The sequence below is a fragment of the Glycine max genome, chromosome 17 (genome assembly GCF_000004515.6).
Source record: "Glycine max cultivar Williams 82 chromosome 17, Glycine_max_v4.0, whole genome shotgun sequence".
Classification (NCBI taxonomy): Eukaryota; Viridiplantae; Streptophyta; class Magnoliopsida; order Fabales; family Fabaceae; genus Glycine; species Glycine max.
In genome coordinates, this window is record NC_038253.2 from 36,921,734 (window position 1) to 36,948,390 (window position 26,657).

Sequence of the window (26,657 nt, forward strand, 5' to 3'; positions counted from 1 at the left end):
CAATAGCCAAGACATGAGTGTTTTTTTTATTTGTTTTTCTTTTAATTCTGACCTATTAAAAATTAACAGCTCAGCTATGAAGCATTATTTTAAAGGTATGATTTTTTTACGTTGAATTATCTAATTTTAGGTATTTCATTTTAGAAAAATGAAATTATTAGTGCTTGGCACGTGGTCTTCATTTTGATTAACAGAATTATTATGAGAAAATATGCGTTATTATATAAATAGAAAAATAGACAAATGCATAAGTTTATTTAATTTTAATTGTATGAATGTATCTCAGCTATTTCTAAATTTGATGACATGATTGGTTGTTATAAGACATTTACAAATAGTTACAGAGAAAAAAGATTAATTAGTTTTATTTATGCATTACAATTTCAATTTTTTTCATTTGTGACAACAACTAAAAATCACTGATTTTTAAAGTAAGGAGTGGTGATAAAAGTATTAGGCAAATGTGAGCAATAATAAGTTATCAGAAGTTAAAAAGTGGTTTTGCCTTTTTTTATATGCAACGGAATTTTTATTTAAGGTCTCTTTATAATAAGAATGATTGTCTAAAGAATGAGATCAAACAATAACTTTTAAAACTATATATGTATGTTACAAGAACTAAAAATATATGTTACAATAACAATAGTAGCAATAATAATAACAAGAGAGATAATTATATTTTTTACAAAATTTATCCTAGAAAGCATTTTCATTCTTATGTACACCTCTTACTTAATTTATACCACCATTGCGGTGATGAGTTCCTCCCCCCCCCCTTTTCATCCCCATACACACCTCGTATTTTTCCTATAGGTTTAACGTTGATGCACTGCTATTACTCATCATAATCTCTCCTATGCTTTTTATCCATCACACATACAATTTTTCAGACCTAGACTAAATCCGATGTTCATTTTTTATGTTCTTTGAGTCTATAACACTCTCATCACTTGTTTCCAAACAACACTATTTTCAATCACAGTATCTTCCTTTACACAAATATTTAATTTTCAAATGTCATGCCAAATTAATTAAACATTAGTATCCATGGTTGTTTCCTTTGCCTTTGTCTTCTTTGTCGGACTCTTTTTTGTAAGCAATTCCTCTATTAGGGTCAACCATCAGATCATAGTCTCACCTTCCAAAAACAGTCTCGCCCATCGGAGCACATAAGATGAGATCCCTCTTTAACAGCAAGAACTCATCAGCAACCATGTCCTCTTCCTCTTATGTGGCATTGCCCTAACCCATGTACTTGTGCAACACTTCTCGACCATTATGGTAACGACCTAATATTGACAACAATGTAGGGAAGGCATTGACAGTGGTGAGATTGGTGTGTTCTACTAGTGGCCTAGTCTAGGGTTTAATCTATTTGTTCAAGTACCAAAACCAAATTAAAAACTAAACGTAACATTTTCACAAAAATTACTAAAAAAATCAACTAATTAAATTTTATAATTTAAATTAGAGTTTTCTATTATAATTATGATCAATCAAGTTAAACATAAGTTCCAAGAAATCACGATTTTACATAAACTCATTTAGCTTGTGGGTTGAACAAGATTGGTTTGTGGATTTGTAGAATTGTTTAAAGTGCATATTATATATATTTTTTAAATGATTATTGATATCGATTACAGAATAAATTAATGTATTTGAATGATAGATATTTGGTGTTTGGCTACAATAGTTAAAATTCCTCTCATTAACAAAATAAAAATTAATAAATTAATACTAACTATTAGCTTTTCAAAAAAAAAATGCCATATCCCCTCAATTAGAAGTTGCCATGCCAATTAAATGACGCCTTATTTCCCATTAGGTTTAACGTTGTTTGTATTATACTTTTCATTATCATTTCACCCACATCATTTGTGCCATAAATGCAATCAATTTCTACAATTCTAATACTTAATTTCCATGCACATAAGATCAACATAGAAAGCACGGTATTGTAAATTACAACCTATAATGAAATTAAGGGGCCAAGCGTAAGTTAGCCTTTTATTAAAATATTTCTCCATTACTTAATAGATGGAATTTTTTTCCATATTTTTAATTGATTTTTATAATTCTTTGATATATTTTTTATTATTTTCATTATTTAAATTTTAAGCTTTTTTCAAATCTGTTTAAATATTTTTATTTTGGTCTCGAGCTAGCCAATACAAAATGAGCGTGGATCACCTATATTATAAATTCGCTATTTTGTGAGCTAACCCAACTCATTTATTTGTAAGACAATACTTGCCCACATATCAAGCGTTATTCCTATGTGAATGTGAATGAAAAAAAAAAATATGAGGCTTGTGAGAAGGTGCCTCTATGGAATAAATCGTCAATATACTCCTTATTATTACTTTCTCTGGTTTTTAAAGTAATGAAATTATATAAGTAATCTCTAAAATATTGAATATCATATATTTTATTGGTTAAAATGCAAATTTAGCCTTTTATATTTTAGTTTTTATTCAGTTTGATTTTTTATGTTTTAAAAGTTTCATTATAGTTTTTAAATTTTTTGAATAACTTCAAATTAGTTTTGTTCAATTGCTAAATGTGATATAACTGAAATAGATACACATGTTTTTTAAAGGAACATTTTCCTGATTTGCTAAACGTGACCAGTACCTCACCAAGCTCCTTGGACCCAAGTCAATGGTCAACCGCCTCATGCTCTGTAGCCACAACTACCATGCCAGCAACACCATTCTCCGTGAAGCCAAGGACATTGCCGAGAACAATCTCAGGTGGTGTACATTGGTCATGGACAGGCTCTGTTCAGTGATGGTGTTGTCCACCATCAAGAGGAAGATGGAGAGAAGAAGCTAGTGAGTGAGGTGAGAAGGGTAAGATGGGGACTTTGCAAAATCAGGAGGTGCACCAAAACATAAATGGGGTGCCTTAAGTAATTTCCCAGGACATGAGGCATAGTGGAGGTGTGGATCAAAACCAAAAATGCTTAGGTGAGGCCTGTGGACTGTAATATAAAGTGGCCTAATCAAAGTTTGAATTGCCTTTGTTTTCTTGTTTATTTCTTCTTTAATTCTTGTATGAACATGGCATTTAGAAATAAAATTAAAACCTTAAAAAAATTTAATATAATAATAAAAAGATAACAAAATATATATTAAAATTCATTTTAGCATGATTAAATATTTAATTAATTATAGTATTGTGTTCACACAAAAATTATTGGCTTAGTCTCACAATTGATAAATGTTCCAAAAGCTTGACTCTAAATTGGAAGAACATAATGAAAAATGTATTGACAGAGAGTAAAATTGACTAGCGTTATTTAAGAGTAGTTTGAGTTTGAGAAAACTACTTTCTCTTTTTAATTTTTAATTTTATAAATGCATAAAAATATTATATTCTTTTATTTCTTATTTTAAATATTTATGCAAAACATATATAACAAGTCTTAATTTATAATATATATATATATATATATGATAAAAAAAATAAAAATAATGAAACGAATGGGAATGAAATATAGAATATAATGGTATTATATTCCATTGTTTGGATTGGTAAAATGAGGGTGAAATATAATGTAAACTAGTAGGACCTATTTCATCTTTTTCTTTTGTCCACATTGAAGAATTAATCTAGAATGGAAATTTTATTCCATTTCATTAAAACATATCAAAATAATAAATGAAAATTTTATTCTATTATTTTCATTTCCACTTCACTTTTTTTAATTCATTACATTCTATTTCTTCTCTTTTTTCATCTATCTATACAATTTACAAATATAGCTCAAAACACTAGGAACCACGTGATTGTGGCATCATCTTAAGATGTGTCCCTTTCAGCAACCTCAACTCCAATAACCAAGGGACTGCTTCATCTTCTAGAATTAGTTGTTATGACTTTCTCTTGAACAGGCAAATCCAAAAGAGTATGTCTCGCTTCAACTGATTCAGCAAGCAAGGTATTTTTCTAAAGTTCATTAATGATTGATACTTTACATTTACATTTTAGCTTAAGAAAAACTTGTACCTGTAAAGGGGTAATCAAGTAATCTTTCTTTTTCTAACTCCTTTTTCAAGGTCTTCTACTTCTGGTGATCAATGTTCGATGATAAAAAAAAAGAAGGGATATCTGCCAAAGACGCTCAAGTCAGATCTGGGACAAGAACAATAAACAAGTATTTAATATATTGTAAATAGTCTTACCTCGATATTCTTGCAACTATTTATACATATTTTAATGGCCCTTAGACCTATAGGCCTTGGTACGTCATTACCATTTTACGTAACACTCTAGTAATTGCCATTAAGGTTTCTATTAATAGTCCAATGATTTTTACTTAAATAACCCTAATGTTTTTGTGGTCATGATTCTTCATCTTTGGGTATTTGCGTTCTCAGCTAGGCTGAGAATCGATCCCTATGTCGAGCACCTAGTCAAGTACCAAAGTAGTATTCAGGGGTGTTCAGATATTCAGCTAGGTCGAGTGTCGATCACCATGTTAAGTACCTTAATGCTTTATGTATACACGTGTTTTGTATTCGGTCAGTTGGCATACACACATGTTTGAACATGGAAACTGGTCAAATACAAATGTTTAGGTATTTAGCTATGTCGAGTGCCTAAACACCTGTGTGCTTTGTGGATACTTTTGTGATTCATAATCTAGTTAAGTACCTGGATACTCTCTAAGGATGACTTGTGTTTTTGTGTGTTAAGGCAGAAGGGTATATACGAGAATTCGATTAGTCCACATACCCGTACGGTGTACAAGCCCCCCAAGCCTCGAGGAACACAGTGAATGAGAAAGGCTATAAAGATTCGTATTGTGAAGTTTAACTGTGACGATTGAATTTTCAAACTTTGATGGCATTTGGTGTTCTCTCTCAGACATGACTTGATATGGTTGTAATCGTTTGGGCTTGGATTTTAATCATTATCGACCCCCTATATAAAAAAGGGATTTACATCATTCTGGTTTTACACTTAGAATTATGAACTCACTCTACACCGGATACTACTTGATTTCTTTGTAGAGTCGAGTACTGGACTCGTGCCTAGGGCTCCCGCAAACTAGGATTTCTTTTATGTGTATGGTTGTATATTTTGTGATCTTCACATGGAGATGCCCATTGACAATTTCACCATGGTCGTCCTTCGCATTCTTAACGTTGCTCCTTCTCAATTGCATCCCAACATATGGGTAGCTATTCAGGCTTTTCGTGCCTTGTGTAGTTTTTTTCGCTTTGAGTCAACAGTGCGGTTGTTCCTTTACTATTTTCGAACTTGGCCGACAGACAAAGCTCAATGGTTATCTCTGATACATCATCAAGATAGGCCATTGTTTAGGCCTTTTATGTCTTCCTATAAAAACTTCAAAATGGGTTTTTCAAAGTGGTTATCATCCCATGATTGGGTGACAACTTCTTTTATGATTTTGATGGTCGGTCGTTATTTTCATTTTACTCGCAACAAGTGCCGAGGAAGTATGATGACTTCCCGAAGGAGTATTTGAGTGAAGACAAAAGGCATAATTTGCCAATTCAAGAATGACTTCCCCACAGGTTGTCTGCCAAGCCTATTGTTTCTTTATACAAGTTCCTTACTATAATGGAGGACTTGAAAGGTATATTACTCTTTCTTTTTACCATTTTGCTACTTTGTTATCGGCTTTCTAACTTAATTATTTTGTTTTTAGATATTGTTCATTCTATTGGAATGGATGCTCGGGACATTGATGTCGCGTGCCAGGAGGTCGGTGTTACTTCTAGCAATGCTATTGTTGTTGCCCCCTAGAACGGAATCCTACTCCTCATTCGATGCCTCTGGATGTTGTTCCTTGGTGATATGAACAAGAAGAAGAAAACAAGGCGAGATGTCGAGGAGGAGAGTCATCCAAGAGAGTTGCAACAACCAACTCGATACCAATTCAACACTCCACTGCCCAGCTTTACTAAAGCTCTCTCTATGGTATTAGGAAAAGAGTTTTCCAATTTCGCATACCACCTTCAAAATCAGATGTTGAGCAGTGTTGTATTTGATTATGGCAAAGATATATTACAAGGTGCCAATGTGGACTTCCAAGCTTTTATGTGCAATGCCTGGGAAAAAATATTGGAGAAGCATCGTGTTGGTTTCGACAAGGCAATTCGACAAGTGAGATATAAGTTTGAGATTTGGAATGATGTTGCCTTTGATATGTTGATGGATGTCTATGAAGGGAACTTGGTCTCTATTCAAGACATTCCTAGAAGGACTCCCCGATTCTCGTCCTCCGACCCCCGGTACCTTTCATCTTGCTATGCCTCATACCGATACCCTAATGACGAATACTGATAGCGTTGAGGATGATACTAGGAATCAAAATGAGGGTGAAGAGAACAATAGATAGGTTTTATATATTAATTGTGGTTGTTTGGGAAGTATTTTGTGTTGGTCGTTTAGGCTTTTATTAACTTTTTTGTATTAATGCTTGTAAATTAATGAAATAAGTTTTCTTCGATGTTGGCTACAAAAAGACTTAATATTTTGGTTAGAAATATTAATATGACTAATTACGTATGTTATAGCGATTCATGAGTTGAATTAATTTGGTTGTCGGTTTAAAGGTATTCAGGAGGAAAACTCTTCAATGTTTATGGAAGGAAAGGTTTTTTTTTTCTCAAGATGCGTCCTTGGCCGAGTATGGGTACTTGGGACGAGAACTTTTTCATGAGGTGTGTCCTTGGCCAAGTGGGTGTACTCAGGAGAGAAACCTTTTTTTCACAATCTGCATCCTTAGTCGAGTGAGGGTGCTTAGTAGGGAAACATTTTTTTTCACAAGGTGCGTCCTTAGCCGAGTGAGAGTGCTCGAGAGGGAAACCTTTTTTTTTCACAAGGTGCGTCCTTAGCCGAGTGAGGGTGGTCGAGAGGGAAACTTTATTTCACAAGGTGCATCCTTAGCTGAGTGAGGGTGCTCAGGAGAGAAACCTTTTTTTTCACAAGGTGTGTCCTTGGCCAAGTGTGGGTACTAGAGAGGGAAACCTTTCTAGTATACATTTAACCGAGCATAGGTAATTGTCAAGAGAAAAAATGAAATAGAAACAAATTTGCATTCATTTGGATTAAATGGGGTTGGGGGGGGGGGGTCATTAAAACCTTCTTAGTAAAAACCCTTTCATGTTCTTATAGGGAAAAAATTGAGTAAGGAAAAAGAGTGCCCCTTTTGAATACAAATGTTTTAACTATAGTAAAACATGAGGTGTGTAGAGTTCCATGTTCGTGGTATGACTTTGCCAAAAATTTCCTCTAATTTGTATGCACCATTCTTGAGATTTTGTTGAACACGATATGCTCTGGCCCAATTAGCTGCCAATTTTCCTTCCCGAGAGTCCTTCCTTGTTGTTCCTTGTACTCTCCACACTAGATCTCCTTCCATGAATTCTCTCGGCTTAACCTTGGTGTTGAACCTCTTCATCATTCTTTCCTTGCACGATGTCATGCGCTATTCTTGCTGAGTCCATGACCTCTTCTGTCAAGTCCAATTCGACCATTGAGTTTTCATTGTTGCTAGCTTCATCGTAGTGTTGTTACTGAAAGGATGGTTCTTCTATCTCAACTAGGATGATCGCATCAGTTCCATAGGTCAACCAAAAAGGTTTTTATTTAGTTGTTGACTAAGGTGTGCACCAAAGTCCCTACAAGACTTCTAATAACTCCTCGGCCCATCTTCCTTTTGCTAGATTAAGTTTCTTCTTTAATTCGGTCAGTATAACCTTATTTGTTGACTCTGCATGTCCATTGGTTTAAGGATGTTCCACTAAAGTAAGTTGATGCATTATATTCAAATCTATCATGAGATCATTCAACTTTTTATCCATGAACTGCAGTCCATTATCGGTTATAATGGTGTTGGGGATGCCAAATATGGTTATTATATTTCTCCAAAAATAATTTCTCACATGGTTGGCTGTTATATAAACCAATGATTCAACTTCTATCCACTTAGTGAAATAATCCACAACTACCAAAAGATACATGCATCACCCCTTGGTAGGTGGGAAAGATCCATCCCCCACATGGCAAAGGGTCAAGGTGATGTCAAGGTATACAATTCGTCAACTAGTTGGTGGATAAGGTTACCATGTTGTTGGCACTACATACATTTCTTCACAAATTCTGCACAATCACTTCTCATGGTGGGCCAATAATATCCATCCCTGAGCACTCAGGTGGCCATGGTTCGTTCCCATGAGTGCACTCCACAAATTCCCTCATGCAACTCTCTTATTACATAATCCGCTTGCTCCACACTTAAGCATTTAAGAAGAGGAGTTGTGAATCCTCACCTATACAAGTCTCCAACCATGATGGTGTATCTTGTTGCTTTAGTTCTAAGCATTTTGGTTTTTACATGGTCTTCGGGAGTTACACCTCTGTTCAAGTAGTCCAAAATATCTGTCATCCAACGATTTCCCCTGTGATTATATTTAAACATTCTTCCATATAGACATTGGGCTCATGTAAAGTTTCCTATATAAAGGTTCTCAATTGTCCTGGCTTTCAGTTACTGGCTAGTCAAGTGAGTTTGTAAACCCTCTCGTTGTGGTTCCTATCTATATGTCATACATGCATCTCTTTGAAATCCTCCATTAATTTCATAAAGGTGTACTAGTATTTCAAGAGTTGTGGCTCCACCTGATACTCCCTCGTTGATCTATCTAGCTGCCACCTGTGAATTGCTCTAACACTTTATCATTTTAGCTCCAACCTCTTTTGCTAACCTTATGCCGACCAACAGAGCTATGTACTTAGCTTGGTTGTTGGAGGCTTTGAAACCAAACCTCAAAGATTGCTCCAAGATTACTTGGTTTGGACCTTCTAGCTAGATTCCTGCTCCACATCCTCGTCAATTGAAAAAGTTGTCTACATGCAGTGTCCACCATTGCTTTGAGAAGTTACTTGCTAGATGTAATTCGTTGATGAAATCAGCCAAATGTTGGGTCTTAATTGGCCCTTTAGGTTCATACCAGATATCGAACTCTGATAGCTCCACTAACCATGCCATCATCCTCCCTACCAGTTCATGCTTTCTCAAGACTTTGGTATTCTCACCACCACTTGATGACTTTGGAAATATTGTTGAAGCCATCGAGCTACATGTACTAAAGCTAGGGCTACCTTCTCAATCAGTTGATGTCTGGCTTCGGCCTTATGTAGCATCCAACCTATGAAATATATGGGATGTTGGGTTCCTTCATTCTTTTGGATTGTTGTCATGCTAATTGCTTCGCTAGAAACTAACAAGTAAATGATCAAACTTTTCTAATTATTTGGTTTGACCAATAGTGGTGGTGTTGACAATGTTAATTTTAGGTCTTGAAAGGCTTGCTCACACTCTTGGTCCCATGAGAATTTTGTGGTCTTCTTTAATAAATTCATGATTAGTATAGCTCTCTTGGCAATTCGAGGTAGAAATCTTGTCAAGGAGGCTATGCAACCTATGAGTCTCTGTATCTCCTTAAGGTTTGTCAGACTCCTCATATTAATGACAGCTTGACAGTTGTCCAAATTGGCCCGTGTGTCTCTGTGGGAGAGCATAAAACCCAGAATTTGCTTCATCTTACCTCGAACACACACTTTTCAGGATTGAGTCGCATGTTATGTTTTCGGATTTGTAAAAAGATTTCAGCGAGGTCTTTAACATGGGACTCAACTTCATTCGACTTGACTACCATGTCATTAACGTACACTTTCATGTTCCTACCAATCTGGTTTTTGAAGATTTTATCCATCAAGCGTTGGTAAGTAGCTCCTACATTTTTTTGACCAAATGGAAAGACTTGGTAGCAATAGTTCACCGATTCAATTATGAAAGCAATTTTCTCTACACCTCTAGGGTGTATACAGATCTGGTTGTACCCATAATATGCGTCTAAGAAATTGAGCGGCCGATGTCCAGCTGCTCTGTCCATTAATTTGTCTATATGAGCAAGGGGTAGGCATCTGTAGGGATGCTTTATTGAGATCTATGTAGTCTATACACATTCTCTATTTACCATTTGATTTTTTTACCATGACTATGTTGAACAACCATGTGGTGTATCGGACTTCTCTTATGAGCCGAGTTGCCAGTAATTTTCCTACTTCTTCATGTATAGGCATCCTCCTATCTTCTCCCATTTTTCTCTTCTTTTATGTTATTGCCCCAACGGCTCGACATACAAAAAGCTGATGACAATGGTAATTTGGATCAATGCCTGACATGCTTGATGTTGACCATGCAAATAAATCTGCGTTTGAATTCAACACTTGAATTATGAGATGTTGCTCCCTCTCCTCCAGTTAGGTGTCGAGGTATGTGGCTTGGTCCTTTAGCAAACCTAACTAGAGCGACTTTTTTTCTTCATTGGGCTTTACCCATTAATCATCCTTGGTCCTTGGATCTAAATCCAAGTCTTCATGTACACCCAATTTTACCATAGTTACCATATTAACGGCTTGAGACTTAGGTATCTCCTGAATGAGGGTGAGCTTTAGGCTAGCCATATAACATTCTCGAGCCTCCTTTTGATTTGCATGGAATGTTATGATAGTTTTGTAGTATGATGGGAACTTCATGGCTAAATGTGGGGTTGATACAATGGCCTCAATTGCGTTGATTGATGGGCGATCGAGTAGAATGTTGTAAGATGCACTGGCATAAAGAACCACATATTTTACTAAGATGTCCCTATACCTCGTCCATTTTTAGTTGAACCTTGTCATTAGTTTAATAGATCCCCTTGTGGGGAGCCTTTCCCCCATGAATCCGAAGAGTGGATTGTCACAAGGCTATAGTACAAATTCGGGTATGTCCATCTGTTTGAAAGTCTTTTAGAATAAGATATCCGTCGAACTTCCTTGGTCTATCAGGGTTTTTCTTACTAGGCAACCGACAACTTCGATGGTAATGACCATAGGTTCATCTTGTTCAGGATGCACTCCCTTGAAATCTACACTAGTGACGGTTATGTCTGGCATCTCCACTCTATTTTCCATGGCTACCACATTTACAGAGCGCACATTGCGCAAGTGCTTCTTACTTGTCAAGGAGGTGTTTCCCCCTCCTTCAGAACCTTTGACTATTGTATTGATAATCCTTTTTGCTTCTGTTCTCTTTCCTTGGAGCTAATTCTTTGTCTTTCTTCTTTGTGTTTTATCCTCGCCTGGTCTTTGACTTCTGACATAGTCCTGATACTGATTAGTATCATGACGTTGTGACATTTGCGGTTTATGGAAAAAATCTTTCAAACTCCCCCTTTGATAAGATCTTCCATCTTGTTTTTTAACGTAATGCACTCTTTCATTGAATGTCCTTGATTTCTATGATACTGGCAGTGATTTGAGGGATCTGCTCTAGGCGGTTTGTTGGCTCTTTTTGGCATTACTATGACTCCAGTGGCCAGAGCCTGTTCGAGAATTTGGGTTCTTGTAGCATTGAAGGGGGTGTAATAATCATGTCAAGGACCTCGAGGTTCCCGTGCATTATCCTTATTTTTGTGAGTATCTTTGTCGATCTATTTCCTTTGGCTGAACACTTCACTTTTGATTTGTTTATTGTATTCAGTGAGCTCCTCCAGCTGCATGTACTTGACAACCCGACTACGGAGTTCATCTAGGTTGGCTGCCAATTTTTTGCAAAGACTGTTCACAAAAGGAGCAGGTCGCAAACATGTCACTATGTGATCCGTGGCTATGGTGGGATCAAGATTTTGAATGTCCAGAGCAACTTTTCCAAATCTTTCCATAAACGATCATAGGGTTTCCTTCTTATCCTGCCTGAGGCTAACTAGAACCATAGATGTCAAATGATTGGGGACAACTGGTTGCAAACTGAATTCTGAACCTAATAGTCAGGGTTTCAAAGTGATCTATGGAGTTTGGTAGGAGTTGAGTGAACCAACTTAGTGCTTGCCCTTTTAGAGTTGTAGGGAAGACTTTACACTAGATGACATCATCTTTTGTGTATAATCCTACCTAAGCCATGTAAATGTCAATGTGTTCATCAGGGTTGATTGTTCCATTATACTTTTCCAAAGCAATTCATTTTTGTGTACTTGGTAGCAACATTTTAATTATTTTGGTTATGAATAGGTTTCTAAGTACTGAAGCCAAAGTGCTGCTGACAAGATTGGATGGACACATTGTTCCTCCCAGGTGACTAGCTTGTGGGAAGTTGGATACTTCCGCCTGAGGGGGTTGTGACAATTGCGAATGATGTCATCCCCTTAACTCGACATTCTCTTGTTGCAAGGCTATTATGTCTTCGGCGTGTCTTTGTTGCATGTTTATAATTTCCTCACGTAGCATCTTGATGGCCTCTCCTTGGTCTTCACCCTCGTGAGGTGAAGGAGGTCGAACAAGATGTGAATGTCGTGGAGTTCGTGTCTCTACCATCGATTGGGTAGTAGCTACCATGCTCTTTGGGACACGGGAAAAAAGATTTTACCCGGGCCCCACGGTGGGCCCTAAAATGTACTTGCAAGGGGGTAATCAGGTAATATTTCTCCTTGCTAACTTCTTGTCCTAGGTCTTTTGCTTCTAGTGATCAATGCTCGACAATAAACGAAAAGGAAAGGTACCTGCCAAAGGCACTTCAATGCTCAAGTCAGATTTCGGACAAGAGTAATAAACAAGTATTTGATATATTGAGAACAGTCTTACCTCAATATTCCCATAGTTATTTATACATATTTTAATGTGCCCTTGGACCTATGGGCCTTGGTACGTCATTACCATTCTAGGTAACGCTCTAGTAATTACCATTAAGGTTTTTGTTAATAGTCCAATGAGTTTTACTTAAATAACCCTAATGCTTTAGTGGTCATGATTCTTCATCTTTGGGTATTCCCTTTCTCGGCTAGGCTGAGTATTGGTCCCCATGCCGAGCACCTAGTCAAGTACTAATGTAGTCTTTAGGGATGTTCGAATATTCGGTTAGGCTGAGTGTCGATCACCATGCCGAGTACCTTAACACATTACGTGTGTTTTGTATTCAGCCAATTGGCATGTGCACATGTTCAAACATGGCAACTGGCTGAATACACATGTTTAGGTATTCGACTATGCCGAGTGCCTAAATACTTGTGTGTTTTGAGGATACTTTCATGATTCGTAATAAGGTATTGGCCGAGTACCTGAATACTCTCTAGGGATGACTTGTATTTTTGTGTGTTAAGGCCGAAGGGTATATACAAATATTCAGTTAGTCTGCATACCCATACGGTGTACACTTGCTATCTTGTTGGCATTTTCCTTTCTTATTTTTGTTTTTGTGGTGAATTGTGTTTTCTTTTTTCAATAGTTGAATTAGATATGTTTATCATTTCTTGTTTTATAATTATGATTTATCACTATTTTTTTACCATGATATTGGCACCCACCTCGAGTTTGACGAGGAAAATTCATGTTGGGCAGAGTTGGGGTTGGATTTTTCCCGACTTAGGGAAGTAAAGGCAAGGTCGGGTATATCACTCTTTGAACCTGATAAACTCGATGGAGATGAGGTTGAGTTTCATTTTTTCATCTTCACCTTTTATAAACCTAAACTTACCTCTCGAAAATAATGATTAATCTTCATTGGGGACCGTGAGTGTTGGGAAAACTCGGACTTTCCCGCTTCGTGAAGTTAAGATAGACACTTAGTAATTAAAGGTAGTAATGGGAACACACGATTATAATTCTCCAATATGGAGATTCTTCCACTATACAAAAGAATAGTAGGGTTACAAGGATGTGTTTACAAAATTAACTCACTCTACGGTGGCTTACTCAAGCTTGAGGATAGAGACTTCCCAAGCTATTTATCTTCTCTCTCAAAGAGACTCTCTAACTTTCTAGCTTTCTCACTCTAAGAAGTGAATTCACTCTTGTCTTGGATGGTTAGGAATGAAGGCTCCTACCCTTATTTATACTACTCCACCTCCACAATGAATGGTGGAGATTACTTGTATCCTAGGGTGGAGATTAATTCTCTAGAATGCTCCACACATTCTAGGAGTCTCTACACTCTTCTATTCCCTTTCATATCCTTCCATACTCTTCCATAAGGTTTCAGAAGGTTCCAGACATCTCCAGAATATTCCAGAGATTTTCACATTCTTCCACAAGCTTCTAGAGAATTCTACACTACTCTAAAGTTCTTCAGGACGTTCTAGAAAATTCTATACTTTTTTAGAAAGCTCTAATTTTCTAGAACCTCTCTAATTAAGGAGGGATCCCAATAGTGAGCACATAGAATGTGAGTATTTCCCCCTCAACAAGATTTATTCCATACCCAAATGCTAATCAAGATTCGAATCCTATAGTTAATTAAGGGATACAAATCGGTATCAGTAGTATGAATTATTATTGATTATGATATATACTATTGTTACTAGAGTACATGTAATAGATTCGTAAATAAGTATATAAGTACCCATGAATACTAAAATCGTTTACCATACAGGTATGGTGTGGGGGTGTATATTTGTTTAAAATATAAGTAAAGAAATAGATGGTATATAATTCTATTCAAACTCGAATATGTGTCGTTCACTTATTCCTATTAAATTCTTAAATACTCAACATTTTTATCATAAATAAGAAAACTAAAGATTTTTTTTAACATAAATGAAAATTTCTATAAAAAAACATGAATGAGAATTTTAATCAGACTTTTTGTTGTTGTTCAATGTCAATTTATTCAAGGGAAAAGAGTATTTAACCTTCTTAAACATTATCTCTTTTTATGAATAAATATCTTAGAATTTTAGTTTCGTCCTAATTGATTCTTAAACTTTTTTTTAAAAAAAAAAAATTATCTTAAATTTTAGTTTCGTCCTAATTGATTCTTAAACCTTTTTTTTTTTAAAAAAAATACCTTAAAATTTATTTGTGTCCCAATTAATCATTAAAATTTATATCTTACACACATAAATACCTTAATTTCAATTTCATCTCAATTAGTACTTAAAATTTTCTCTTTGTAAATAGCCGCTTACTTTAAATCTTAATCGTTTATTAATTTTATTTTTAAAAATCACTTTTTCAAACATTAAACATAATAAAATTTATAATTGAAAATCATATAATTTTTTTCTAAATTAATATTTTTATTATATTTAACATATTACAAAAAATAATTCAAACAAAAAAAATATTAATGAACGATTGACATTTAAGTTGAATAATTTAACTTCAATTTGATAGAGCTATTTGTAAAAAAAAAAAGAAAAACATTTTAACGATCAATTAGAATGTAATTTATCAAGATCAATTGGAATGAAATTAAAGCAGTGCTAATGTATAAAGTTGATAAGTTTAAAGATCATTTTAAATATTTAAAATTAAAGCATAGAATGTCTGTTTATAAAAAAAAGATAAAGTTTAAAGAGAGTTTTTTACGCTAAAAGAAAAAAAAATATTGTAGAAATCAAACACAAATATCATGAATATGACCAACTAAGTTAAATGATTCCTTAGTTTAAGTTTGAAGAGATTGGGTACTCTTTTCTTTTTATTCAAAAATCCACGAATTTTAATTCTCTTCAAATAAGAACATAATTAAAAAAAGTCAAGACATGACCAATGACCAATAATGTATAACATAATTAATAGACAATTACGTTTCTTAAATCCATAGTTATGAGGTTGATGTTAGATATGTACGTGAAAAAATATTTATTAAAAAAGATCAACTTTTTAAACCTAGAAAGAATAATTATTGACGGTAGAGGATACTGTGGTTAAAAAAAAAAAACAAGGCATGGAGAGAGTTTTAATCCCTTAAACAAGTGGTTGAGGTCCAACTAACTTGTGGAATTTTGACAAAAGTTCTTATTGTTGTTGATGCAAACCTAAGGCTAAAGCTTCTTTAATGTGAACAACAATTCCGAGATCACCGGCGACTTGGCCTCTCTGGAGTCTGGTGGACCATAGACCAATAAATTTCTGAAGAAGAAAACGTGTAAATACCTCTGTTCAACACTTCAACTATACATTAAATATGGAAAGCAAATACTATTCAAATAATGCACTCATTTTCTCCCTTTTCCTAATTTTTGAGAGGTTTTGTCTAAATTTCATACAGATGTATCGGAATTTGAGTGTTCCCAGTTCAACTACAAGTTACTCCCTCCATTTCAAAATTTTCACACAGATTTAAGAAAAACAATAATAAAAAACGTACTTTCTAGAACAATTTTATTAAAATATCTTAGTACTCTTTTTTCTTTTCAATTTCTATAAATGCATTATTAAATATTCTTAGACTATAGTATTTATTTGATGATAAAATAGGAATAAAAGTTTTAATATTTCATGAAAAACTAAACATGTCATTGTTAATCAATATACAATTTTTTAGTATAAGGAAAATGCTAACCAATGTAACAGTATATTTTCCCATGATTTTCAATGCAACCCTCCAATAAAAAAATTTAGACTAAATTGTAATTTTGTTCTTCTATTTTTTAAATCCATGATTTTAGACTTCATAATTTTTAATCGTAACACATTTGGTTCTTTTAATTTTATAAATTGACTATTTTGATCTCTTGGTAGATTATTAATTAATAATTGTGATTATTAGATATGTTAAATTAATTATAAATTAAATAAAAATTATTAATCATTAAAAAACTTTAATAAAAGACTATTCACCCTAATGTGGTGTTGCATGCGACACTAAAGGTGAAAGAGACGTTTGCAGAAGAGGAACACAATGTGATAGAGAATTAAGATTATTAATAATTTTTATTAAGTTTTTTAATAATTAATAATCTTAATAACTCAACTAATCAAAATTATTTATTAATAATCTATCAAGAGGACCAAAATCACCGATTTATAAAACTAGGAGAATCAAATGTTATAATTAAAATCCAAAAAAACTAAAATCATGAATTTAAAAAAATAGAAAGAACACAATTATAATTTAGCCAAAAAAATTTATTAATTTCATAATTAGCACCCTAAGAACTTTGATCAGCAAGACCCATATTTTATACTAAGAAAAAAATGGTCATGTAGGACTTGACTAGTTGATGTATGAAGAAACATTGCAAATGCTTAAAGGGTATTGGTGGATGATCATGTATAACATGGCATAACAGTAAACAAAAGAAAAATCATTAGTGTAGTACTGGTATTGAATAGTTAATACAGAGATTTATCAAAATCAATTCTTTTTCACTTATTTTAATAAGCTTAACAGTTAAGTTTATGAATAACCTGTTAGAAAGTTATTGAATAAGTATTTAATTGTATTGTTTCCCTAAAAGATAAAATTTCGACACAGTTTCTTGAGTAATTTTAGTCCTGCTATCCAATTAGAATCAAAGATTTACACCAAAGGTCAGCATAAGATACTGAAACTCCAATTTCAATCGAAGAATAACGTCAAAAAAACATGCAAAGAACTAACAAATATGAATATGACAGTAACGTGGTTGCGTTTCTCTTATTTATTGTACATAGCCAAGTCATTGGCCTAACAGAAGACATAAACAACCTTCATTTTTCAAGCCAAGCTGCACAGAAATTCGGATGGTGGTAGTTATGAAGCGCTCACAGCTCTCAATCTCAAACTCATCAGTGAAAAAAGAAAAATTGGCATAAAAGTCATTTTCACTGTATTGAGTTGAAAAGGACTAATACAGGTCATAGGCAAGAAAAGTTGTAATTCAATCTTGCTCGTCAACAATTTAAACTAAACAACTGTTCCAAAGAAAGAGTAAAACTATAATACAAGAATAATGCTCTATTCACACATACTTTTCATAACATTTTTTTACAACTCATTTTTTTCTTTTTATTTCTCTCTATTGCATTACCCTTCTTATATCATATTTTTCTCTCCTCTCTATCTCTCTTCTTATTGTCAAAACTGATGTGAAAAAAAGACTGGGCATAACATTATTCATATACATTCTTAACCATGATTTGAAATTGAATGATGCAGAAGTAGTGTCAACAAGAATCAGCATCAATCACTTGATAAAACCACAAACTGTTATTATACTGCCATTTTCTTACACTTCAATGTCAATTATGTCTCCATCCCAGTCAATAATTGATCACCGTTGACTTTAATTACATAGAAAATTTACACCTAGAATGATTCTATTTTAAGTGTAGGTCCATCAGCAGTACATTTTTCTGGCTAACAGACAAGAAATGCATTGTACTAGACTGATAGAAGCTCCTCTTAGGAATGTAGAGGGTTATTTATAATGATGTAATCCTGTCTTCCATAGGAAGGTTGCGTCATTCCTCTGTCAAGAAAAGTGTTTCAACAAACTGATGCAAGTGAGCTTATATTAATTAATCTTCAGACTTCAGATAACGATGGATAGGATAAAAAAACTATTAAAGGTGCGTTTAGGTAAACAACTAAAGTGCTTGTTGAATAAATGTTTATCATGGTACACACTTATGTACAAGTTATTTCTATAATCCAAGAGAAAATAAAGTTAATTATTTTTGTACAAGTTTTAACTGGAGTGTATTGAAATAACCTGAAAACAATATATATACATATCATACGTAATTTTCATAAGCCCCGTTAAACATTTACACAAGTGTTTATGTTCTAAGATAAGTCCAAATTGGCTATAAATAAACTCTTCCAAACACACCCTCAAGTATACTAGCTTCCCAGGTCATGGATTCAAATCCAGAAAACATCTTCTCTGTTTGTGAGGCTAAGGTAGTGCACATCTACCCTTTGGAGACCACACCAGATGGGAGCTTTAAGCATACTAGCTTCAATTATTGGAACTGGTGTGTAAGAATCCACAAACTTTGTATAAGCAGAAAAGGAACATTGGTCAAGTACCATGATTTTACAAAATTTATGAAATCAATTTACCAACAGAATACATGGAAGTAAAAAGGAATGCTACAAAAGAATGTTCTAATTTTATTATTCAATATCTTATTTGGCAATTAAAGTATGGAATTGGGGGTTACAAATTCAGGATCTAACCCTGTGCAGACTATAATCATATATCTGTTGAAAGGGCCAATACATCTTTTACATACAAAGACTCTTCAACAAACAATGACCAGTGACTTACTTCAATACCATGTAATAATAATAAACAAGCAAAAGAATCATCATTATCTCAAGCAGCAAAACGGTATACACCATTACCAAAACACAACCCTTTCAGTTTACAGAAAAGAAGTGCCAGCCAAACCATGATGCAGAAGATTATGCGCGATCGCGTCCCTCGTCTTCATGGAGCTCATTGACCTCAAGGCAACCTCAGGCACCATCTCATCATCCATCAGATCAACCTTCAGCTCAGGGTCAATCTTCTCCCCCTTCAACTCGCATATATTATGCAGCACGCAGCACGCCCCTAGCACGACTGGCAAGTCCTGCAGCTTCACCTCGGTCCTCTTCTGCAGACAACTCCACCTCCCTTTCAACCTAGCAAAAGCATCCCTAGCCACCTTCTGAACCTCCCCAATCTTCTCATTGAAAGCATGCTGAGTCCAAGTCAGATTCTGCTGGCTATAAGGCACCAAAACCCAATCCATCAAAGGGTACCCTGAACTACCCACAATCCAATCCCCCTTCAGAAGCCCCCCATTAGCCCTTTGAAAAAGGGCACTTTTTTCCAACACCTGATCATCAGGCATTGAACCAGGCCAACCAATGCACACATCAGTGAACACCCCTCTATGATCCACCACCCCTTGAACAGTAATACTATAAGAAGTCTTCTGGTTCCTCTCAGTGTGCCTCTTGTTGAAATAAGCAGCCACACTAATCTTAGGAGCTATAATAGGCACATGAGAGGTGTACATAGAGCCTACAACATTAGGGATCCCAGAAACACCCTCAAACTCACTCTTCACCCTCCTCAATGCAACCTCATCAGGCCAATTCAAGTACTTTGGCATAAGCACAGACTTAATAGCGGTGCAAACCTCAAGAACAAGCTTGTGACAAGTTGATATCCCCAAACCAAACCTCTTAGAAACAATCCTAAGAGGGTCCCCAGTGGCTAATCGCCACAAACACACAGCCACCCTTTGCCTCACAGGAATAGCATTCCTCAAAGTGGTGTCTTCCTTCACAATTGCTGAATTCAACTCCTCACAGATCATGTCAAAGGTTTCTCTTCCCATCCTAAAAGCCTTCTTAAAATCTTCTTCAGGAAAATCCTCTTTGTTGCATTCATCCCACCATGCTCCTGAACGATCCTTCACCCACAACCTTCTCTGTGAGCCTCCCGCACCAGATTTCCCCCCTTCAGCACTTCCACCACCACCCTCACCTTCTCTTTCACACGCTGCCACCGCCACCGCCACCGCACGTGCCATGCCGCGTGACTTCTTCCTCTTCACCCTCTCTGACTCCTCCACGTGGCTGTAATACTCATCAAGGTTGGAATAGTAGTGAAGCATGGCTTTTGTTTTCTTCTTGTGATTGGTTTCCAATGAAAACTTCTCTTCCTCTGAGACCTTATTGTTCTGTTGCTGCTCAAGTTTCTCTTGTTCGTCTAACAAGAGAATTGAAGTGAGGATACCCTTTAGCTCTTCCTTCTTCTTCTTGCTCCTCTTGTTGTTGTTGTTGTTGTTGTTGTTGGATGAACCATCATCATCACCATCATCATCATCATCATCATCATCCTCGTTTTTTCTGCGGCGTTTTCTCCCAGTGGTGGAAGTGTTGTTGTTGGTGGGATCATTCATTTGGTCGAAGGAAGATTGGAGCAAGGTGTAAAGGTAAGACAAGGATTCCGGGTCTGCAAACGTTGTTGGGAGTTTCATAGGACAAAAACAAAAACTAAAAACACAAACACAGAGAAAGAAAGAGGTTTTAGATGTTTTTGTTTTTGGCTCTGTGGTTGTGAAGGAACAACACAGACAGAAAAACAAAATACACCAAGTCTAAGGAGGTTTTGTGTTGTGTCGTGGTTTCTCTCTTTGCGTTGAGTTTTTGGTTGGGTGTGAAATTATTCAATTTTATAAAAGTCTATAATTATATATATATTGTGAGGTGTGAACACGAGGGTGTGGTGTGAACGCGGAGATTGAAATTTGAGGGAGTGAAGAGATGCCAGTGTGGATTAACTCATTTATTAAATTGATTAATTTTGCGCAAATGAAGCGTATGATGGGGCTTTGGACTTTCCGGTTTTGTTTATTTGACAGATCGATGAGAGAGTGTTGCAAGTAACTGAATAAATCTAAAGGATCTTGCTAAGGAGGAAACTAGTTCAAAAATTATTTATTATGAAAATTTAAAGAAAGTTATCAACAATGCATTTTTGTATATCTCAAAAAAATAATTTAAAAAGTTATCAATAATATAATTTTATGCATCTTAATAAAAAATTAGTTTATTAATCAATATTTCAAGAATATTAGTCCTCATCTATCAATTGATTTTTTATTATAAAAAGAAAAAGTCATTGATTTTTCTCCTGGTTCTAGTGCAAGTTCACACATATATTACATATCTTCTCTAAGAAGAAAGTCTTGTTGACTTCCATAAAAATTATTATGAATGAGAAAATTTATTTATTATAGTTTTAAATTTTCTTATAATATTTTTTCTTAATTTTTAATTTTTTGTGTGGTAAGTATTAAATAAAATTTTTATCTTTAAGATATTAACTAGAATGTTTACTTTTTCATAAAATATTATTAAATACGAGAAAAATTTATGGCAATGTATATAAAGTGTGTTCTTTTTCATATATATTTAATATTCATGTTTTGAATATTTTTATGTATTTAATATAAGAGTTTAATTTTAAATAATCTTAATTACAAAATTTAATAATTTTTTATAGTATATGATATGTGTAAAAAAAGTCAAACTATTAATATGTTTCAATTAGATTTTTAATGTAATGTACTTTTTTATTTTGAATCCGAGCTTACTTTCAATCTATCAGAGATTAATAATTTTGTTCGTGATATTTAATCGTGAAATAATTTTTTTTGCAATGTAATAATGTATTTAACAGTAGTACTTTTTATATTACCCTTCAATAACTACAATAAAAAAATCTCTTGTATTAAGACCAACGAAATGAAAAGGAAAAAGCAAGGTGTTGTGAAATTATTAAACTGTACTTGATAACCTTAGTAGCAAGGAGATATGATGAGAATTGTTTTTTTGTTTATTTTTGTTTCTCTTTTGGGGTTGAGAATTCGGATGGTGAGAAAAGAAGAAGAGCGAAGAATGACGTAGGAATAAGATAGGGTTACAAACGTTTTCAACATGCGTTTCACTCCTTTGTATCGTATTATTAACTCTTTAATTATGGACAGATCTATATATCAGGTGTTTAAGAAAAATTTTGTTGTCTATTATAATAATTATAGTCTACTGCATATATCTAGGAATAAACTTTTAAAGATTATCAATTTTCTATAATAAAAGTTATTAATAAGATTAAGTTTTTTATATATAAATAAACACATATTTTTCATTTTTCATTTTTCATTTGTTTTTTAGAGAAACTTTTAATTTTTTTTAACAATCCACATTTATTATTATATCATTTTGAATTTAATATAATTTATATTTTAAAAAAAAAAGATAGGGTAACAAACGGTGGTAGTGTGAACACGATTCAGGATTGGAATTTTTTGAGATTGGATTTGGCGGTGTCAGGAATAGGACAGACGCATACTTGGAATTTTCCTAACTTATGTTCCGATTCTCCTCACTTTCGCAATTATGAAACTTTGGTTCATTGGATGAGATTCTCATACACTATTAAATAAGTATACTACTAAATTAATAATACTAAAAAATTACATTAAAAGTTTTTTTTTTATCAGGTGTCAAATATTTATTGATTATTACTAGGTAGGTAGATCAACTAAGTAAAATTGTTCGATATTAATAGGAGATTTCAATTTCGAATCCAAATCCTAGTTGTGCTAAATATTTAAAGAAAGTTTTATTTCTTATAATCGTCTCACCATACTTAAGCATGTCTTTTATAGAAAATGTATGTAACTTATATTAAGAAATTATTAATTTTATTGATAATTAATTTTTATAAATAAATTAACGTGTGTTTGAATTGTCGTAGAACAATCTTAATATCCATTTCAAGAACCAATGTCACTCATGCTTTTGCAGTAAAGTAGTCTCAAGCTTTATGTCACAGCAGGTACACTAAAGATACAAATAGGTACCTAGTTTTTTTTTTCTTCTTTAAAACAGTAAATAGTTATTCATCTTTCTACCCCAATCATATCTTTTATACTTACAAAATTAAAATATGAGATCGTTTTTTTTAAAGACAAATTTGATTAGGACCAACTATATGTTAGTTAATTATTTTAAAATATTTAAGGCTAAACACCCCAATTAGTAATATATTTTTGACACAATTTTGTTTTTTTTTTTAAAATTCATTAAGTGTTAAACACATGTAAAATGCTCATATAAATTGTATTGATTTTTGTTAATCCTTGTTAAAATAGTTTTGTTTTGAGCATTCACGGGATCTTGTGGGCCTGGTGGTTCGATGATAATGGAGACTGAGACCCAGTCACGAACGTATCCATAACAAAAATGTGGGGTATGACCACTGATTGAAGATAACGGTACAGAAGTTTACAGTTTTTGTGTGAATTATCTCAACTTCGTAGATGATAAGATCTTTATCTACTTGTGAAGTTGGATTAAGTTTATTTTAATGTATGTATACCATTAATCGAAATACTTCTCAGTTTATTAATGCAAGTTTTGTACACACTAAAAAAAGTGACTGTGGTATAATTTTTCTATCTTTTCAAAAGTTATGTAGTAGTATTATTTTTAGCCTAAGTGTTAAAATATATTTTTATGATTTTTTAAAGAAGATACATAATTAGTATAAATTTTTAAACATCTTTTAATTGAAATCATTCTTTTTTAAAAAAAAAAAATCAGACCCATTCTAATTAGATTAAATTTGACTCTTTACAACATCAAAAAAAGATTAAATTTGATTAGGACTTAATACATGTTTAGAATAGCTTATTTAAAAATAAATCATATTTTTAGGTTTAATATATCAAATAAGTCCCTAAACTATCTAGAAATTGTTAATCAGGTTCCAAAACTAAAATTATGTATTTGTCTCTTGATCTTTTACAATTTTTGCAATTGAATCTCTAGAATCATTCAATATATGATAGAGTTGACTCTCTTGGCAGAAGCTTTTAATTTTTATTCATAAACAATTTTTTTTTTTTATATATTTTGATAGACTTATAATGACGTAATTTTGATTCCTTTAAGAAGAAACCACACTTGATACTTTTCATCATAATTTGAATATATATATATATATATATATATATATATATATATATATATATATATATATTACAGCTAAATTCAATTCTAACTCATAAAATTAATGCGATAATATAAGATTTTATTATGTTTATATGAGAAAAAATGATTAATTTAGCAAAAATACTTGTATTGAATTTTTACTGTGTAAAAAAAAAAAAATTGGATCAAAGATAACTACTCATTCTGAATCATATTAGTCCCTGACTCGAATAGTTAGGAAATACTCGTGCTTTCTAACCAAAAATTGAGGAAAAAAAAGCTAAATTCAATTATTGTTTTGTACTAAATTTCTGACTTGTTAGAGGCATTTACCTATATATTAGGCGTGCAGTTGGTTTAACGTTTTGCTAAAAACTTTGTTAGTTGGGATTATGCATTATTTTCTAAGAAGGCGTGAACTTGGGAGACTTTGACATTGAGTATTTGTGTTCACACTTGAGATTGCCCTAGATGGGTCCTACTCTTTCCTACAGCATGATATCAAAATTCAACTATATACGCTACTTTTGACCTTTTGTCTCTCTAGCCATAGCCCGGGTAACAAGTAAGCGAATGTGCTAACTCAATTTGCACTCTGCAGGTGCAAAGTATCATGTCATGTGCATGTAGAAAAATGATAGATACTCAAATGAAAAGCCTCATTTCATAACGTAAAGTAGTTTTAAATATTTTCGGCTATGTGTAAAAACAAATGGATGATTGATGAAAACAAAATCTCAACTACCCCTCCTATGTTTTTTATGCCCTTAATAGACTTTTTTTTTTGTTTTTTTGTGAGCATCTATTAGTATTATACAAGAATTTACCCTGAATTGTCCCAGAAGTATGTCTCTCACTCACTGTCAGGGTGTGTCAATATTGGGCTAATTCACCACTTTGGTGTTATTTTTAAATTAAAACTTAATTGTAATTGTGATTTCCTTATTATAGTTGTTTCTCATATTTGATTTTTCTCTCTTTCGAGATAGTCTTCTCCGTACGCACGATTAAAAAATTAAATTTATGTCGGCATGCTTAAGAAATTTAATTATCTACAAATTGTGTTAAATTTCGTTGGTTTCTTACATTTGATTTTTCTATTATATTTTTATTGATTTTAGTGTTTCTCACTTTTTTAATTGTATAATTTAAATCATTTATTAAATTGACATCTATCTAATATTTAATAGTGTCATGTTAGCATTTCTTTAAATATAGCACAATTAAAATAATGGAGCAACTATCTTAAAAAAAAAAATGGAGGAACTAAATTTGGGAAAAAAATTGGAAGGACCAAATTTGTAAAATAGCGATAATAGGAGGAGAAAAATTATAATTAAACCTAAAATTATTTATTATTTTGTTTTTAAATAATTTCTCCCTAATTTTTTAAGGAATGTTTACAAATCAGTTTCAATCAATTTGATTATAATATCAAATTCAATCCGATCTTTTGCAATTTGAAAGGGATTAGTTATTCAATTTTTACTCATTTTATTATTGTGGATAACATATATTAAATAAAACATCAAATGCATGATAAACTTAATAAAAAATTATTCAAAGTATTAAATATCTCATTATAAGTAATAAAAATAGTCCAGATTATGAATCAATAGTTAAAATACTGTTAGGTTTTTCAAATATATAAATAGATTTTTATACATTAATTCAACAATACATGTCATTTCTCTTCCTGATAACTGATAAGGGTCATCATGAGTTGGATCGGGTTTGAGGAAATTTTAGATCCAGTCCAATAAAAATAATCTGCTTGTTGGTTAGCAATAGTCAAATTTTTATTAAGGAAACATTTAGTGTATGAAGAATGAAAAAGTCATTAATCATTTTTTAACCATATTTAATAATATGAATTTCATGTTTCTCAATTAATGTCTTCAAGACATCCTCAGTCAAATCCTATTTTTTTTGAAAAGGCACTATGTGTAGGAACGCCATTCATAAAATTTGAAAAGGTCTTTTATAGGACATTGTCATGTAGGGGCACCATAGGGACCAGTACATTTCATGGCAAAATAAAACTCAACTGTGAGAACTGATTTTAAATGCATCCCCAAATGATTAACAAAATTCGATTAATTAGCCTAGTATCCATGGAATGAAATTCAAGAGTTAGATCCAAACCAGTAAGCCAACAGGATAAGTGGCAAATTACCAAATTTCTTCAGAAAAGCCATAACGGTCCCACAAAAATGCTAGTTCATGATTTTTAAAAGGTTAAATTAATCTGGACTTCGTATATAATTTGATTTTTTTTTTTAATTTGACATTGTGTTTGCAACTTGGTTAATTGTTAGTTTTAAAAAAATTATTTGATTCAATACGTTTAAACATTACCTTACTG

The 26,657-nt window shown here is 33.2% G+C and overlaps 1 protein-coding gene across 1 annotated transcript; it reads right to left on the reverse strand.

Annotated features, from left to right (window-relative positions):
• Positions 1-18,881: 18,881 nt before the first annotated feature.
• Positions 18,882-20,965, reverse strand: LOC100792619 (protein ALP1-like). Its single transcript, XM_003550167.5, has one exon. It carries the CDS (start codon positions 20,767-20,769, stop codon positions 19,159-19,161), a length of 1,611 nt encoding a protein of 536 aa, XP_003550215.1. The 5' UTR covers positions 20,770-20,965; the 3' UTR covers positions 18,882-19,158.
• Positions 20,966-26,657: the final 5,692 nt, after the last annotated feature.